The sequence below is a fragment of the Oncorhynchus mykiss genome, chromosome 3, assembly GCF_057628025.1.
Source record: "Oncorhynchus mykiss isolate SJ-2025 chromosome 3, ASM5762802v1, whole genome shotgun sequence".
Classification (NCBI taxonomy): Eukaryota; Metazoa; Chordata; class Actinopteri; order Salmoniformes; family Salmonidae; genus Oncorhynchus; species Oncorhynchus mykiss.
In genome coordinates, this window is record NC_143024.1 from 35601986 (window position 1) to 35619183 (window position 17198).

Here is a 17198-nt window from a genome sequence, read left to right on the forward strand (position 1 = left end):
GTGTGAAACCAAATCAAATGTTTTTCCTTAGTCTCATTTCTGAGTCTTTTGCAAGACTGAAATTGAATGGTAACAACATGCATAAGAGTGTCTCGGTTTTGCAAGATTAATGTGACACGAGTACATCTGTTTTCATTTGGGCCTTGTTTTCATTGAAATCCCTGTGCAGTTCTAGAAAGAGCATTGTGGGGCCCTTTTAAACATTAGGGCATTCTCCAGTTGGTACGATCTGCACACGCCTGGGCCACTTGTTCAGTTCTGGGGCGCTTGACATTGTGAGCCAAGACAAGTCCAATGAATTAGCGAATATACTCAGATACTATGAATTGTTTCTCTGTACTCGTTTCAACGTGTGGGACTCATTTTGTGCATAGAACGTTTTAAGAACATGAAAAACAAATGAGCTATCGATGAAAGTATTAGAAAGTGTGTGTGTGTGTGTGTGTGTGTGTGTGTGTGTGTGTGTGTGTGTGTGTGTGTGCGCGTGTGTGTGTTGGGCTGCATGAAAGTCCAGTTGAGATGGTCTGCTTTGCTCATTGAAACTAACCCAAAAGCCTTCTAGTGCAGGCAGCAGCGTTAGAGGTCCAGAACCATCTCTGTACCATTCAAGGCACATACTGTAGAGAGGTACAGTAGCTCTGGTACAGAATACACCCTGGACCAGAGCTAAAATATATGTAGAGCCAAATCTGGTGCCCATCTGCACTTATCACTTGTAACATCATAAATATATTTTGTCATCTGTGTGTGTTTTTATTTTATGTTGGTTGCATAAAGCAACACAGAAGAAGAATCTTGATTTTTATAAAGATTATAGAAAAAAGATGATAAGTTAAAAGATAATAAACTGTAGGTTGAGATTAATAAGAGTGTACTCTCAGCAGCAAAGGCTTGGGCAGGATTCTATAATCAACCCACATGTATGGGTGGAGTAGAGAATAAAAGCCTACTTTTGGTGGAGAGAGGACCTGAACCCCTTGATCTCCCTGAGCAGGGGTATGCTACCTACGTACCAGTTGAATCTACCGACCTACCGTTCAATTTAAAGGTAACCCAAACATGTAATGTGAACTGCCGCTGAAATTCATTTCAAGGCAGAGCTTTCTCTCTTCAGGTCTGCACCCATTAAACCTACACTCTCTTTCTCAGCACTTAAGAATTCCCATGCGGTTTCAATACTTTGTCTAATGAAGCTCAATTAAAAATAAAAAAGCAAGTGAAAAATATTTACTCCAGTCCAATGAAGTGGCTGCTAAAGTCGATTGCTCCTCTTAATAAAAACCATATGCCTTTTCTTATAAAATCCTGTTTTTGTGGTGCAGCTTTTTAAGGCGTTAGAGTGTGTGCCAGAATGTGTATTATCTCCTGACACAGAGAACAGGAGGGTTGTGAGGGGTGATATATCAAAAGCAGCAGATCGTGAATGTACTTGATTTATGTTACAGGGAGCATTGTGCCAAATCAACTCATAACTACAGCTGTAGATTTAGGTTTAGTGTGACTGCTGGGCTGTGGCTGCAGTTTGTTTGTTACTCTGATTAGGAAAATGCTTAGGCTGAAGCCCCTAAAAGGGATCCTAACATGGCATTATTGAAAAACCACAACCTTACGTTGTAAGGGGAGGAGGAAACCTTGTGATGGGCTAGACCTAGACTTAGTTAAGTGCCTTGTTGTTCCTCTCTTTGCTTGACTGAAATAAATGCTGAATATCTCCTTTGGAATAGTCATAGAAATAGTTTAATACCCCAAGCTCTTTAATTCATCCTCGTTGGTGACCTGAGAAGCAGCACACTAACTTTGTCAGGGGGACTTATTAGAAAAACAGAAGGGAATAAATAGCCTTGACCAATATTATGTCAACATGAGTCCATCCTCCAAAGACTGTCCCTTTCCCACGATGAGGGGAATGGCCCTTCAGTCGACCCATGCTATAGTGTTGCTGAACTTACCAAAATGTCCATGGGAGTTTTGGGGGAAAAAGACCACTTTCTCTGCCGCTCCCTGAGAGCCTGCTCTGGTCCTCATCACTGGGCGTTCCCCTGGGTCTGCGTTTTGATTGGATCCAGATGGTGTGAGTGTGGAAGGGGACATGGCGGAAGAGTGTGGAGTTTTCTCTCCTGCTCTGATTGATAATAGCTAGGATGGTAGCTGGAGTCGCATTCCTCCCCCCAATCCATTTCTGTCTCGCTCGCTCGCTATTTCTCGCTCTCTCAGATTCAGTGGTGGAAAAAAGTACCCAATTGTCACACTTGAGAGTAAGAGTAAAGATACCTTCATAGAAAATGACTATAGAAAAAGTGAAAGTCACCCAGTAAAATACTACTTGAGTAAAAGTCTAAATATATTTGATTTTAAATATGCTTAAGTATCTTTTTTTTTTTTTACGGATAGCCAGGGCACCCTCCAACACTCAGACATAATTTATAAACGTAGCATTTGTGTTTAGTGAGTCCGCCAGATCAGAGGCAGTAGGGATGACCAGGGATCTTGATAAGTGTGTGAATTGGACCATTTTCCTGTCCTGCAAAGCATTCAAAATGTAAGTAGTTTTGGGTGTCAGGGAAAATGTACGGAGAAAAGTACATACTTTTCTTTAGGAAGGTAGTGAAGTAAAAGTAAAAGTTGTCAAAAATATAAATAGTATAGTACAGATACCTCAAAAAACGACTTAAGTAGGACCTTAAAGTATTTTTACTTTACACCACCGTTCAGATTCCTCTGTTCTAAGTTGCCATATGGGGAGAGTAGGGAGCGCGACGGGGAGGGTTTGGGTAAACGGCTCAATGCTGGCCCGCTGCCTTACCTCTGCTTAGTGTTTAATGAACTCTTTTACAAGGGGTGATACTGCTTTAAACTACAGGAAGGTTTCAGATAAATGTTCATATTCTTTACATTGTGAAGTGTTTGATATCTTTGTAACTCAGATGGCGGGCTAAAAGCAGTGCCAAACAAAAAACTGACAAGTATCAGTTTAACATAGACAGTATGATTTGATGTGCTGTTTAATGAGAATAGAAAAAAGATAGGTATTTGATTATCCCCTTTCCTGCTCATAACCTGATCCTTAATAACTAACCCTCTCCTCAAATGTTGGTCCTCATGCTTTCAATGTGTAGCCTATTATCACTGCCATTGCTCCCATGGATAGGCATTATAAATATCCTCCACAACCTTTTTCCTCCCTTTCTCTCCTCAGGACCATGCAGTCACTGCAGACCTGTACCGTCCTGCTGGTTCTGAGCGTTCTGATTGGCCAGTCCTGGTCTCTGAACCCCAGGGACCCCAACGTGTGTAGCGTATGGGAGAGGTAAGTCAGTGTAGCTCATCTCATTTCATAGTACCAGAATAGAAGAGAGCACATTTTAATGTGTGAGAAAGAAATAGAAGTAGCAGCAGGTTTAATTGTAGCTAACTTATTGTTTGTTGTTGCACTTATCATTGAAGATGTAACACTTGGCTCAAAATATGAACTTCACGTTGTCTCAACTCTAGACCACGATGGGTTCGTTCTGTCAGTGTATTATCATGTCTGAGTCCATTTTGTCCTTTCATACAGCTTCCCAACCTCAGTGAAGGAGTCGTATGCCCACCCTTATGACCAGGTGACAGAGGAACCTTGCTCTGAGCCACGCACCTCCTACAGATGCACCCATCACAGGTAACACAGCCTGCCGACTCACTTCCTGTTTACTTCCTGGTTGTGTCCATAAGGTCAGAGGGTAACAGGAAGTATTCTCTATTTGACTTTGTGTTGGCCAGGATCACCTATAAGACAGCATACAGACAGGCGGTGAAGATGGACTACCGCCGGAGGTACCAGTGTTGCCCTGGCTACTACGAGAGCAGAGACAACTGTGTCCGTAAGTTTAACGTCATGGCTTTTCTTTATTAGCATATCAAAACAAACGTAGAAGATTCACTTGGATTCATCAGTAGCATTTCAATGAATTACATTTCTACATATTTTACCATCGATTTCTAGAATTCATCCAATTTTGTTCTTGGTTGCTGAGTTGGTTACATTCTGGAGAGTTGACATGCATGCGTTACATAATATATATATAATATCTCCACCAACCTTCTAGTCTACTTAAGAGTGTGTTTGTGTGTGTTTTTCATCACTAGCCCGCTGTACTAAGGAGTGTGTCCATGGGAGATGTGTTGCTCCAGACCGCTGCCAGTGTGAGGGAGGCTGGCGTGGCGACGACTGTTCCAGTGGTGCGTTACATCAACATACACACACACACACACACACACACACACACACACACACACTCTGCAGGAAATGACAAGTGACCATTATTCAAAAACTGATCCTCACACACAACACTCAATCACACATAGGGCTTTCCAATGGAAACAGCAAGGGACCAAATAAACAATTATGCATCATTGAAGTAAGCCACAGTCCAGAAAACAGTTTATTAGACCAGGAGGACACTATGTCTATCCCCTTCCTGGCACTTGACATTTTATGCTACATCAAGTATGTAACATCCCCAAAGCTCCCCAACCTATACTGCATGCTTAGACCCAGGGCCCGGGATGGAAATCCATATTTTCCGTATTTTGCAAGTATACACTTTTGGAATCATATGCTAAAAAATGTATAGTTTGCATATGAATTCAAATAGCTCCATCTCAGCACAGGATTAATGTTTGACATTTTATTTATCCCAGAAACTCCTAGTTAATCAATGCCAGTGTTATTCTGAACTCAACCAGGTCCCTAGTACAGTGCTGAATGGAGGGCTTAACATAAGCTGGTGGAGTATGATGCCTTCAGAGGGGATGATGGGAAGGGGAAATGGAAAATGTTACCCCTTTCCCACTTTGTCTCTCTCTCCTTCTCTCTCTGGGCAAACGAGTGCTGGCCTCGGGCCCCATACTGCTGAGTCCTATAATAAAGCCCACTGGCAGAATGAGAGCTGACACTTTCTGGAATAGATACCTGTGTTTTGAGCTAGCTGTGGGAAATGAGAGAGAGAGGCTGAGGTTTAGCACTGAGAGCTGAGAGAAAGACCGAGGAAGAGGGAGAGAGAGAGAAGGACCAAGAGAGAGGGGGAGAAGGGGGGCCAGAGGCAGCGAGAGAGAGAAGTGGACAGAGAGAATGAGAGAGGAAGAAAGAGAGAAATAAATACATGTATGTTAATAAGAGACTGTTGGGGAAGAGAGATTGTGATGGAATAATTCATATTGGGTGAGGTTGGGGGGGTTGGGTACAGAAAAGAAGACTGGTTGAGTTTTGATACTTAAGAATAGAGTGATATACTCTAGAAGGGTGTGTGAGAAAGAAGGGTATGGGGGAGAGAAGGATGTGGTTCAGTTAGATATGTGGGAGATAATGCTGTGGTTGGATGTAGACGAGATCTCCACCACCACTCGGACAATACACTTGGGGAAAGAGAGGAATTTTCCCACCATATCTTAATGCATTCCATTTACAGTACAATGGAGACTTGCCGTTTTTTAAAGAGCGCATCAATTGAAAAAATGTAACTTTTGAACCCTGATCAGATGTAAACAAACATATGGACAATTTATGTGAGAACAGGTCTGGGTTCTGTTATAAATTGGGTAAGTGCAGAGGCTTGGGCACAGCCAGCTGGTCCTAGCACAGCTCTTCAAAGCCTATGTGTCCAATCCATCACGTTCACCTGCCCACACTCATGGCTAGCCTTGTCAGGCCTGGACGATGATAGCAGATAGTAGAAGGCTTAGTACCCTGCAGGTCCTTCACTAAATCTCCATTGGCGTCCTGGAGAACGCCTGTGTAAACATTATTGCTGCTCCAGCTGAGCTTCCCATAACTCAATGTGACACACGCTCCAACTGCAGTCTCTCAGCATCTCTCGCATGCCCACACAGGGAATGAGTAAACGTTTGATTCATTTAAACAAAGAAAAGAGAAAAAGGTCCTGTTCGGAGTTAGATTAATAAACATTTCTAAGCTATGTGGTAGTTTTCGCTCCAAACCCTAATTTGGCCATTCTGTACCCTCCATTTAACATGTCAAATAAGTTCTGCTTGAAACTGTGACACAGTACATACTGTATGTGACTGAAGGAAAGAGAGGTGGGTGGAAGACCTCATTATAAACTACATAGAAAAGGAACAGTTGCGGTAGAAAATGCGTGTGCTTCAGCTGTCTAGAAGTATTTTTCTCATCGTGGAAGAACTAGTAGTTTTTACTGCAGTAGTAGTTGTGACTGAAGCAAGCACAACTAGAGTCCATATAGAACAGTAGGATTTGTTTGTGATCATTCACACTGTATGTCATTCCCCACAAACCTCAATGAGACAAGTATAAATCCATCATTGAATGGTTGTCATCATGATAGTTAGTGAGATCATCACTTGTGTGCAAAGCATCAGTTACGTCACCTGTATTGGGATATCTTTTTTTCCTTTGAATAGGGTTTGTGCCCCAGTCAGTCTGCGTTATTGATGAGACATTGGAGGAGTCAGTGTGTGTCCATGTGGGATCCTGGTTCGCATGGAATCCGGAATGATCCCCCTGACGCTCCTTAACTCTGTTTGAAATCCAAACCCTGTGCGAATCACCGGTTGGCGGTAACTGCCAGAGCCATCCCGAAAGGCCGCTGTAAAATTCCCAATTTTAACCTCATCCATTTTGTTGGCTCCATGCAAATCGCCCTGTCAATCGTAAATCACAAGTCAGTAACATTGGATTCTGGAGCTATTAGGGCTAGAGTTGGACATAGACTATGTCTCTTTTTGTTGGAAATTCATGACTATACATGGATAGATGTATTGTCCCTGGGGGAGTGATCTTTACCATTGTCTTCTACTAAGGTTATTGTGCTGTTGTTGTTGTTGTTGTTGTTGGGTTGAAACATGACGGTCCCAGTGACATCACGTATAGTATACGGTGTAACACCATACAACTACATCAGGTTAAGTTAATAGAAAGAAAACCCTTTCAGAGATATCAGATGGAAAACGTTGTACACTGGTCCACTAGTCCACTGGTTTATGCACATATTTATATGATTACATATATTTTGTTGTATGGGGTTTATTTTTTTATGTGTCTGTAATCATCTGTCTGTGTGCGTCTTCCAGCCTGCGATGACAAACACTGGGGTCCAGGTTGTGGTCAGCTGTGTAAGTGTGCGAACGGTGGCCTGTGCAATCCTGTGACCGGTACCTGCCAGTGTCCTCCAGGCTACATTGGGCACCGCTGCGAGGACCCCTGCCCACCAGTCACCTTTGGCAAGGGCTGTCTTCAGAAGTGCCAGTGTGGAACTGGGGGTTCCTGCAATAAAGTGACCGGAGAGTGCCTGTGTCGAGAAAATTTCACTGGTACATTGTGAGTAGTAGAAGTAACACTCTCTCAAATAGGCCTACAGCTATATGTATCAATATAAAGTAAATAGTATGTTAAGGTTGGAAAGACAAAATGGAGAGGCAGTACACTAATTGTTCTACCATATCCTATGGCCTTATTCCATCCTACCAATGCAGCAAAAGAGCCCCTCTTGAAACACTAGGTTAGAGCATGAGTCATTAGTTACACCCTGTGTTTTAGATGCCTCTGAGGATGAGTAGAGAACCACTAGGAATTAGTGGAAAGTCTTTATATGAGGCAACTGCCAATGTCAGAAAACAGCACAGCACTCTAATAGCCCAAGGGCCAACCACAAAGCATATGTTGATCCATGACCCAGGAAACAAACGGCAAAATGTCAACAACTAGGTAGATAATGATATGAATATGAATACTGTGTGGTTCAAAACTTGTAAAAGTTGCATGTTAATTTGTTATTTTTAGTACAAGTTACGTCTTTAGCATCAGAATCATAGCGCATCTTGGATAATATCCCTAGCAACGCTCCGACATTGCTATGTTTCACATTGGTTACTTTTATTGCACACTGGCCCACAGAACTATTTGTGCGTTCGGTGTTTGTCCACGCATAAGCTCAAGCAACACGTTACCGGTCCTTCACTGATCCAGATGAACCCGTACAGGATGTTTTGTCAGCTTTATTTAGCCATCATTGCCTTTGCGTTCTAGCCAAACTAAAGACAGCACAACATTTGCTAGCTAACACAGATATGAAAACATTCCAAGGTCCCGACAACTACATAATGCGCTGTTCGGGCATCTGAGAGAGAATCTATTTAGGACCTTTCAACAGCTTCTTATCTCGAAATAGTCCATGATTTCTCCGGTCCGGTACATAAGTTGCTTTCTGCAAGCATGGACAACGGAAAGTGTGTTACAAATGTAACCGAGGTGAAACATGCCAACCTTATTATGTTGCTAGGGGAAATTACCCAAAATGCTATCTTTGATTCATAATATTTAAGCAATGCGCAACTTTTACAAGTTTTGAACCACACAGTGTTCATACAATTATCTACATAATGATGTTGAAACCTTGCAATTTTGTTTCCTGGGTCATGGAAGGCCTTTTCTGAAGCCTTTTTTGGTGGGTGGCCCTTTGACTATAAGCACCAGTAGGCAATGTACCACTAGTAGGCAATGTGCCACTATTGATGAATTCTACTGTGTACAGTTGAGTATTTGTTGCAAGTGCAATCATTTTATTTGTCCTTAAACAACTTTTCCTGTATGTTTATGCACTGAATAACAAAGAGATTCCACTAAATTGAAAAAGATAGGAACTCGTGAACTTGTACCCTACATTTCAATCTCTACACAATCTGAGTCGAGCTGCCACTCAGAGTTCTTTCCTCCATGTTCCTCAGCTGTGAGAAGGCATGCCCAAAGATTCGATGCCCGCCGCGATGCTCGTGCCAGAACGGGGGCATTTGCCAAGGGAAAGGAATCTGTGCGTGCCCCCCTGGGTGGACGGTACGTTTCCTGAATCTTACACTGACTCAAACACAGCATCAGGGGGTCAACATGGGAAATCTTTGTATTTTGAGGTTATCAATCCCCAATTGTGTTTTATTGTCGTCGTACCATGTACGCTTTCTTTCTCTCTCTCTCTCCACTTTTTTTCTCTCTCTATTTCTCTCTATCTTTCTCTCTCTCCCTCAGGGTGAGGTGTGTACAGAGCGCTGTGCAGAGGGCAGGTTTGGTCCTAACTGTGCCCAAGAGTGTGTATGTCACAACCGGGGCCACTGCAACCCTGAGACAGGCCAGTGCGATTGTGCTGAAGGCTTCACTGGAAACAGGTGTGTGTTTGTCAAACTACCTGCAGTGGAGACAGATACTGTACATGTGCCATATACTCAACCTGCACCCATGGTTGGGTAGAAGTTGTTTATATCATACAGTTCATGTATCTTTCATACAGGATATTAAATAGGATACATAAAGTTGAAGTCAGACGTTTACATACACCTTAGCCAAATACATTTAAACTCAGTTTTTCACAATTCCTGACATTTATTCCAAGTAACAATTGCCTGTCTTAGGTCAGGTAGGATCACCACTTTATTTAAAAAATGTGAAATGTCAGAATAATAGTAGAGAGAATGATTTATTTCAGCTTTTATTTATTTCATCACATTCCCAGTGGGTCAGAAGTTAACATACACTCATTTAGTATTTGGTAGCATTGCCTTTAAATAGTTTAACTTGGGTCAAAAATGTTGGGTAGCCTTCCACAAGCTTCCCACAATAAGTTGGGTGAATTTTGACCCATTCCTCCTGGCAGAGCTGGTGTAACTGAGTCAGGTTTGTAGGCCTCCTTGCTGGCACATGCTTTTTCAGTTCTGCCCACAAATGTTCTATAGGATTGAGGTCAGGGCTTTGTGATGGCCACTCCAATACCTTGACTTTGTTGTCCTTAAGCCATTTTGCCACAACTTTGGAAGTATGCTTGGGGTCATTGTCCATTTGGAAGACCCATTTGTGACCAAGCTTTAACTTCCTGACGGATGTCTTGATGTTGCTTCAATATATCCCCATAATTTTCCCATAATGATGCCATCTATTTTGTTAAGTGCACCAGTCCCTCCTGCAGCAAAGCACCCCCACAATATGATGCTGCCACCCCCGTGCTTCACGTTTGGGAAGCACAGCCTCCCTCACACTGCTCTCGGCTTGCAAGCCTCCCCTTTTTCCTTCAAACATAATGGTCATTATGGCCAAACAGTTCTATTTTTGTTTCATCAGACCAGAGGATATTTCTCCAAAAAGTACGATCTTTGTCCCCATGTGCAGTTGCAAACCGTAGTCTGGCTTTTTTATGGCGGTTTTGGAACAGTGGCTTCTTCCTTGCTGAGCAGCCTTTCAGGTTTTTTCGATATAGGACTCGTTTTAATGTGGATATAGATAGATACTTTTGTCCTTTCCTGTTGTTCTGTGATTTGCACTTTTTGCACCAAAGTACATCTCATCTCTATTGTACTATTGTTTGTACAGATGAATGTGGTACCTTCAGGTGTTTGGAAATTGCTCCCAAGGATGAACCAGATGTGTGGAGGTCTACAATGTTTTTTCTTAGGTCTTGGCTGATTTATTTTGATTTCCCTTTGATATCAAGCAAAGAGGCACTGAGTTTGAAAGTAGGCCTTGAAATACATCCACAGGTACACCTCCAATTGACTCAAATGATGTCAATTAGCCTATCAGAAGCTTCTAAAGCCATGACATCATTTTCTGGAATTTTCCAAGCTGTTTAAAGGCACAGTCAACTTAGTGTATGTGAACTTCTAACCCACTGGAATTGTGTTTCAGTGAATTATAAGTGAAATAGCCAGTCTGTAAACAATTGTTGGAAAAATGACTTGTGAAAGGCACAAAGTAGATGTCCTAACTGACTTGCCAAAACTATAGTTTGTTAACAAGAAATTTGTGGAATGGTTGAAAAACGAGTTTTAATGACTCCAACCTAAGTGTTTGTAAACCTCCGACTTCAAGAATAGTTTCTGATTCAGAGATATGTTATTCCACTTTGGTTGTGGAGCATGTCCTGATTTGTGTGTATGTGTTGTATCTCCACAGGTGCAGCGAGGAGTGTCAGGTGGGTAGTTATGGTCGGGACTGTAAGGGTGTGTGCGACTGTGCCAACGGGGCTCGCTGCTTTAACATCGACGGAGGCTGTCTGTGTGAGCCTGGCTTCAGTGGACCCCAGTGCAGAGAGAGAATGTGTAGGCACGGCACCTACGGCCTTCACTGTGAACACACCTGCCTCTGCCACGACACACACACACTCAGGTATGGATCAACAAAGGGTACACACACATACTGCCACACATTACAATTCACACACACACAGGCCCATAATAGTTTTTAAATTATTCTGTTGTTTATAACTCTTAGATTTGTTTAATTGTGCTCACCCATGTGACCATGTTCTCCTCTGTCCATTGGCTAGCTGTCACCCACTGAAAGGCGAGTGCACGTGCCAGCCTGGCTGGGCGGGGCTTTACTGCAACGAGACCTGCGCCCGTGGTTACTACGGCCATGGTTGCCTGGAGCCCTGCCTGTGTGTCAACGGAGGGGTGTGTGACAGTGTGAGCGGGCGCTGCCACTGTGCCCCTGGGTACACGGTGAGTGATTAGGACAGACAGCACTGAATGGGGCACAGGATGGCACTGACAATAACTAAAATATAATTTATTTGGGTTATTTACTTAAGATAATAAACATGCATGCAAAAATGTATACTCATATTTCATATATTCTGTTTTTCTGCTGTTGTGAACTGTTATAACCTGCTTATGTCTGTTGCGTAGGGTGCTCACTGTGAGAGTCCCTGTAAGAGTGGTACCTATGGGATGGACTGTTCTCTGGAGTGCTCCTGTTCCAACTCAGTGGACTGCTCTCCCATTGATGGGACCTGCTTCTGCAAAGAGGGTGAGTCACTGATAAGAGACAGTCTGACTGAGAGAGAATAGTCATAATATCTCTACTCCGATGGGACAAGCAGACACGCAGACGTTGCTCAGCGCTGTGAGTGTGTCTGTGAACAAGTCAGTTAGGGCGCGATTCCATCGGTGTCGCTGAAGCGTTACAGATTGCGCTATCTGACAGGATAGGAAACAGGATTTCCTATTGAGCCGACATGTGCAGCGTTTACCGTGAATGCAGTCACCGCTAACGCGGGAACATTGCCTTTACATTTCAATCATGCTGTAACGCTGAACTTCAGCGATACAGATTGAATCAAGTCATAGGTCTCAGAAGCATACCTGTATTTTGTTCCAAAATGGCTGCTCCTCTTTACAGAAAGACGTTTAGACAAACATACAGACTGACAGACACAGACATGTATGATTCCTTTACAAAATGTCCTTCTCTGTCTCTCTCCAGGCTGGCGAGGGCGGTACTGCTCCATACCCTGTTCTAAGGACACCTGGGGCCTGGGTTGCAACGCCACGTGCCAGTGTGCCAATGTGGCTTTGTGTAACCCAGCAGACGGATCCTGCACTTGCTCTCCAGGCTGGCAGGGGCCCCTGTGCGACCAACCATGCCCCGTAAGTGCCAGTATAATACTGTAGCTATAACATTTGTTAAAAGGTAACATAATCTTAACGTAACATAGGCCTGATGTGATTTTTAATAGATTAGAAATGTTACTCATACTATAATCACCATCTTTATCTCTCTACTGTAGCTCATTCTGTGCATCCATAAGCCTATATTCTGGACTTCCCCTTATCTTCAGTCCTCCTTTTCCTCAATAATGCTAATCTGCCAACTATGATGTATTTACAGTGTATCTTGCCAAAGTACAGTTTGCTTGACTCTGACTGTGCTGGCCAAATGGTTCAGGGATTCCCTTGACGATGCTTTCGCTGTTGGCATGTGTTTACTGTACAGATGGGCACGTTCGGGCCAGGCTGCCTGAAGAGGTGTGACTGCCTCAACGCAGACAGCTGCCAGGGTGCCAGCGGGCAGTGCCAGTGTCTGCCAGGGTGGACTGGTAAGCACCGACGCCCCCGTTGAGTTTGTGTCAGCTTGGATGTGGTCCTGGAAATTAGTCAGTCCAATGTGATCTACAGGTTTTAACCTCTCTATGTGTCTCTCTCTCTCTGTGTCTCTCTGTCTCTCTGTCTCTGTGTCTCTCTGTCTCTGTGTCTCTCTGTCTCTCTCTGCCTCTGTGTCTCTGTGTCTCTCTCTCTGTATCTCTCTGTCTCTGTGTCTCTCTGTCTCTGTGTCTCTCTCTCTTGGTTTCTCTCTCTCTCGCTCCCTCTGTGTCTCTCTGTCTCTGTGTCTCTCTGTCTCTGTCTCTCTCTCTCTGTGTCTCTCTCTCTCTGTGTCTCTCTCTTTCTGTGTGTCTCTCTGTCTTGTGTGTGCTTCTCTCTCCTAGGTGCTCGCTGTGCCCAGACATGCCCAGAGGGTACATGGGGACGTCACTGTAACCAGAGCTGCTTCTGTCAGAACAGCGCCACCTGTCTGCCACACAGCGGTGCCTGCGTTTGTCGCCAAGGTTACTGGGGACCCACCTGTCAGCATAGTGAGTACAGAAAATGCTTGATATTGATGCCTATATAAATAAGTAGAAAATGTCACTATCACCATCAGTCTTATTCGTATGCAAAATTGTATGTCTTGCTAAATTGTTATGCATCATCATCAATCTCTCTTTCAGTGTGCAGTGCGGGTGTGTATGGTGACCAGTGCAGTATAACATGCCCGTCCTGTGCCCACTCCTCCTCCTGCCACCATGTCACAGGCCAGTGTGTGTGTACCCTCGGGTACACTGGAGTCCTTTGTGAACAAGGTCAGCACTAACCCATATCTTACCTATAGTCAAACTAGCATATATATATATAGAAAACCCGCAGCATCTTGGCATACTTTAATGCTTGACATGTTGAATATTTTATGTGTGTATTATATTTGACCTTGACGTGTGTTTTGGTGTAATTCCTAGCCTGTCCAGTGGGTTTCTATGGTAAGCAGTGTACTGGAGTGTGTAGATGTGCCCACAACTCAACGTGCAACCATCAAGATGGGTCCTGCCTCTGCCCCCCAGGATGGACAGGCCCTGACTGTACTTCACGTAAGTCTGGCTCAATGAATTTTTAAAATAAAATATACTGTATCACACATGCCTTTACTGATTGAAATCAATTACATTTTTTTTTTATAAAGAGTTCAAATACATGAGTCATACTTTGAATCTCACCCTGTGCCTCTAGAATGCCGTCCTGGGATGTTTGGCCTTAACTGTGCCCAAGTCTGCTCCTGCCCACCCAACTTCTACTGTGACCCACAGACAGGGGAGTGTGTGTGTGAATCAGGACCAGGGATCGACTGCAAAAAAGGTATGGTATGGTCTCTCCTTTACCCAATGAACAGTTACGAACCACACATCTGTTTACAAGCTAGTCATGACATATTGTTGCCCATAGCTACCAGACTATAATTGTTGTCTATTGAATCTGCTACAATCCAGTTAAATGAGACGGTAATGAAACTTTGGTTATTGTCTACCTAAGGCCATTCAGCATTGTTACAGTGATGACTGGAGGGCCTGTGACGGTGATGACCCTTGTTCTCTGTGCTCCACAGAACGCTTTGTGAGCATGATGGTGCCCGTGTCCCCGGGGGAGAGGGACTCCTGGGGGGCCATCGTGGGTATCGTGGTGCTGGTCATCCTGGTGGTGCTGCTGCTGGCCCTGCTACTGCTCTACCGCCGCCGGCAGAAAGACAAGCAAGCCAACACACCGACAGTCTCCTTCTCCACCTCACGCACCGTCAACTCCGAATACGCAATACCAGGTACTGTATTGATACAGCATTGTTTTAAAAGATGTTAAAGAACAAATGTTTGCGAACAGTTTGACCACGTAATGTATCCATACTATAGCGGTTATAATTTTTGGTTATTATTCATACACAGTCATGTATTTTATATACAGTGCTGGTTATTGATGTCATGTCCCTTCTTGCTCCTCAGATGTACCTCACAGCTACCACCACTACTACAACCCCAGCTACCACACACTGACTGGGGGCAGACCCCCTCTACCACACGTTCCCAACAACCAGGACCGCGCCATCAAGGCAAGTGTCATTACCGTCACCTCGAGTCAACTCTGTTACACCCCTGTGTCCTTTATACTGGATATACTTGTTTGAGAGGAGCTGCATGATGTCCGATTGGTTAATATTGGTGTCTTTCAAACAGAACACCAATAACCAGCTCTTCTGTAACGTGAAGAACATGGAGAGGGAGAGAGGGCGAGGCCTGTTTGGGGTGGAGAGCAATGCCACTTTGCCTGCAGATTGGAAACACCATGAGGCTGGCAAAGAACCAGGTCTGTCTTTATTACTGCCTGTTTCAAACTGCCCGTTCTTCACCAACTTTCATCTTCAGCCATTTCATCACCTGGTATTGATTTAATACCAAGACAGGCTATTTGTCGTTTATGAGTTTGCTATAAATAAAATAGATTATACCAAATGTGTGTTTAATGTTTACAGGAGCTTTTGGCATTGACCGCAGTTATAGCTACAGTGCCAGCCTTTATTACAACAAAGGTAGTTTTCCATGCTTCCTATATCCCTTTTCTCCTTCATTTCCAGCAACTCCAAGTTAACATGAAATATGCTTGCTTTTCTCTAGAACTACTCTAGGCAACATTTCCATCAATCCATTTTCACACCTGCCTTCCTTTTGTGGCATATTTAACATAAATAATGCCTGAACTGTCAACCCATCACCAGATTACAAGCTACATGTGACCTGGCTGACCCAGAGCCAGTCAGCTCCTCTGTTAACTTTTTACGCTCTGCCCCTTGTTTGTGACAGAGCTGAAGGACACTGTGGTGGCAGCTAGCAGCAGTTCTCTGAACAGTGAGAACCCCTACGCCACCATTAAAGACCTGCCCGGCCTGCCCTTCGGCCCTCCTGAGAGCAGCTACATGGAGATGAGGACGACCGTGCCCCATGAGAGGTCCTACACGGAGATCAGCCCTCCACCATTCAGCACAGCAACATTACGCAGAGGTGGGTTACTCTACTGTTGTTCAGGACCCTTCCAATTTAAATCGGTAGTATACATGCAATATCTGGCTATGCTAGCATGTAAAACAGCAAAACAACAGACAATTCTCTATCACTATGTAAAACGTTTAGGTTTCACATAGCATACTCAAGAGAAAATGAATAAACGTTAGCCTGTGCAAATAGACAAGGGTTTGTGGGCTGGGTTGACAAATGAGATGGATGGGTTTCCGTAACACATGGTTGACTGAGCAGAACTGTTTTCATGGAAATGAAACAGAGGTCATGTGAGGAAAGGGAGAGGGGAGGAAACCACAGGAGTGGATTGGAAAGTCTCAGTATGAGGGCTGGAGAATGGATTGACCATAGCAATAACCTCATTCCTATGCCAGGGGAATCATACGGTATATTTTTTTAGTATGATCCTGAATTTAGCATTCACATTATTTTAGTAAACACAAGACAATCAGAAATATAAACTCCAGTAGATGGGTAATTACAATATGATTATTTCACATTTTTCAGAGCGCAGTTCCCTTGGCCAGGTCCCAGAGCAGGAGCCCCAGAATCACTATGACCTACCTGTGAACAGCCACATCCCAGGACACTATGACCTGCCACCTGTCCGACGCCCACCCTCTCCCACATGCAGGAGACTGCCCCAATGACACCAGCCCTACTCTGAACATCACAATCAGAAGAAAAACTTTACTGCCATTCAAAAACTTTGGTAGGAAATTGTCTTGGGGTTATTCAAGGCTACAAAACAGTCAGTTGCACCAGTGACAGTCAGGGCAACCTGACAAAGTGGGTTTACATAGTAACACTGTCCTCTGGTGGATTAAAGTGGCATTTTCTCCACCGTTAAACACTTGTGATCCAGACTCGAGGGCCAAGGCATGCAGGGATAGGCTTTGAGGATGCCAATATCACAGTCTGAGGGCATACATTTGAATTTGACCAAACTTGGGATTCCTTCAAATGTTATTGTCACACTGCAGATGAAGGGACTTGGCTTGGAGCACATGCTTTGGCATACAAGCCTTTTAACCAGAATGACAAACTGGGACAGCAATCGAAATACATTTTTATATCTCCATGATGTCAGTAGTTCAGTACAATGTCCTCTCAAACCCCTTTCCCCTCCCCTATATTCCATAGAATGTCAGCTTCCAATTTGGGGAAATCCAGAGCACGTTTGTACAGCTAGCTCCTCAATGTTTTTCAATGTAATCATGCAATATGTTGTATATAATGTACATAAAATGGCAGAACATTGTATACACTTGTTTA

At 43.8% G+C, this 17198-nt stretch overlaps 1 protein-coding gene across 4 annotated transcripts in view; it reads left to right on the forward strand.

Moving 5' to 3' along the window:
* Positions 1-17186, forward strand: part of LOC110514864 (platelet endothelial aggregation receptor 1) — a 32084-nt gene extending 14898 nt beyond the window's left edge. For 2 of the 4 annotated variants that reach the window (XM_036972869.2, XM_021594024.3), the window contains 22 exons: positions 3197-3307; positions 3557-3658; positions 3760-3860; positions 4126-4218; positions 7087-7333; positions 8740-8845; positions 9035-9171; positions 10949-11161; positions 11322-11496; positions 11683-11803; positions 12260-12423; positions 12770-12872; positions 13260-13406; positions 13542-13673; positions 13827-13955; positions 14095-14220; positions 14468-14677; positions 14856-14962; positions 15087-15216; positions 15383-15439; positions 15711-15908; positions 16431-17186. In XM_036972869.2, the coding sequence (XP_036828764.2) occupies positions 3197-3307; positions 3557-3658; positions 3760-3860; positions 4126-4218; positions 7087-7333; positions 8740-8845; positions 9035-9171; positions 10949-11161; positions 11322-11496; positions 11683-11803; positions 12260-12423; positions 12770-12872; positions 13260-13406; positions 13542-13673; positions 13827-13955; positions 14095-14220; positions 14468-14677; positions 14856-14962; positions 15087-15216; positions 15383-15439; positions 15711-15908; positions 16431-16573 (3052 nt within the window). In that variant the 3' untranslated portion in view covers positions 16574-17186. The remainder of the gene's footprint in view (positions 1-3196; positions 3308-3556; positions 3659-3759; positions 3861-4125; positions 4219-7086; positions 7334-8739; positions 8846-9034; positions 9172-10948; positions 11162-11321; positions 11497-11682; positions 11804-12259; positions 12424-12769; positions 12873-13259; positions 13407-13541; positions 13674-13826; positions 13956-14094; positions 14221-14467; positions 14678-14855; positions 14963-15086; positions 15217-15382; positions 15440-15710; positions 15909-16430) is intronic. The other 2 variants (XM_090229082.1, XM_036972877.2) reach the window with 1 other exon arrangement.
* Positions 17187-17198: the final 12 nt, after the last annotated feature.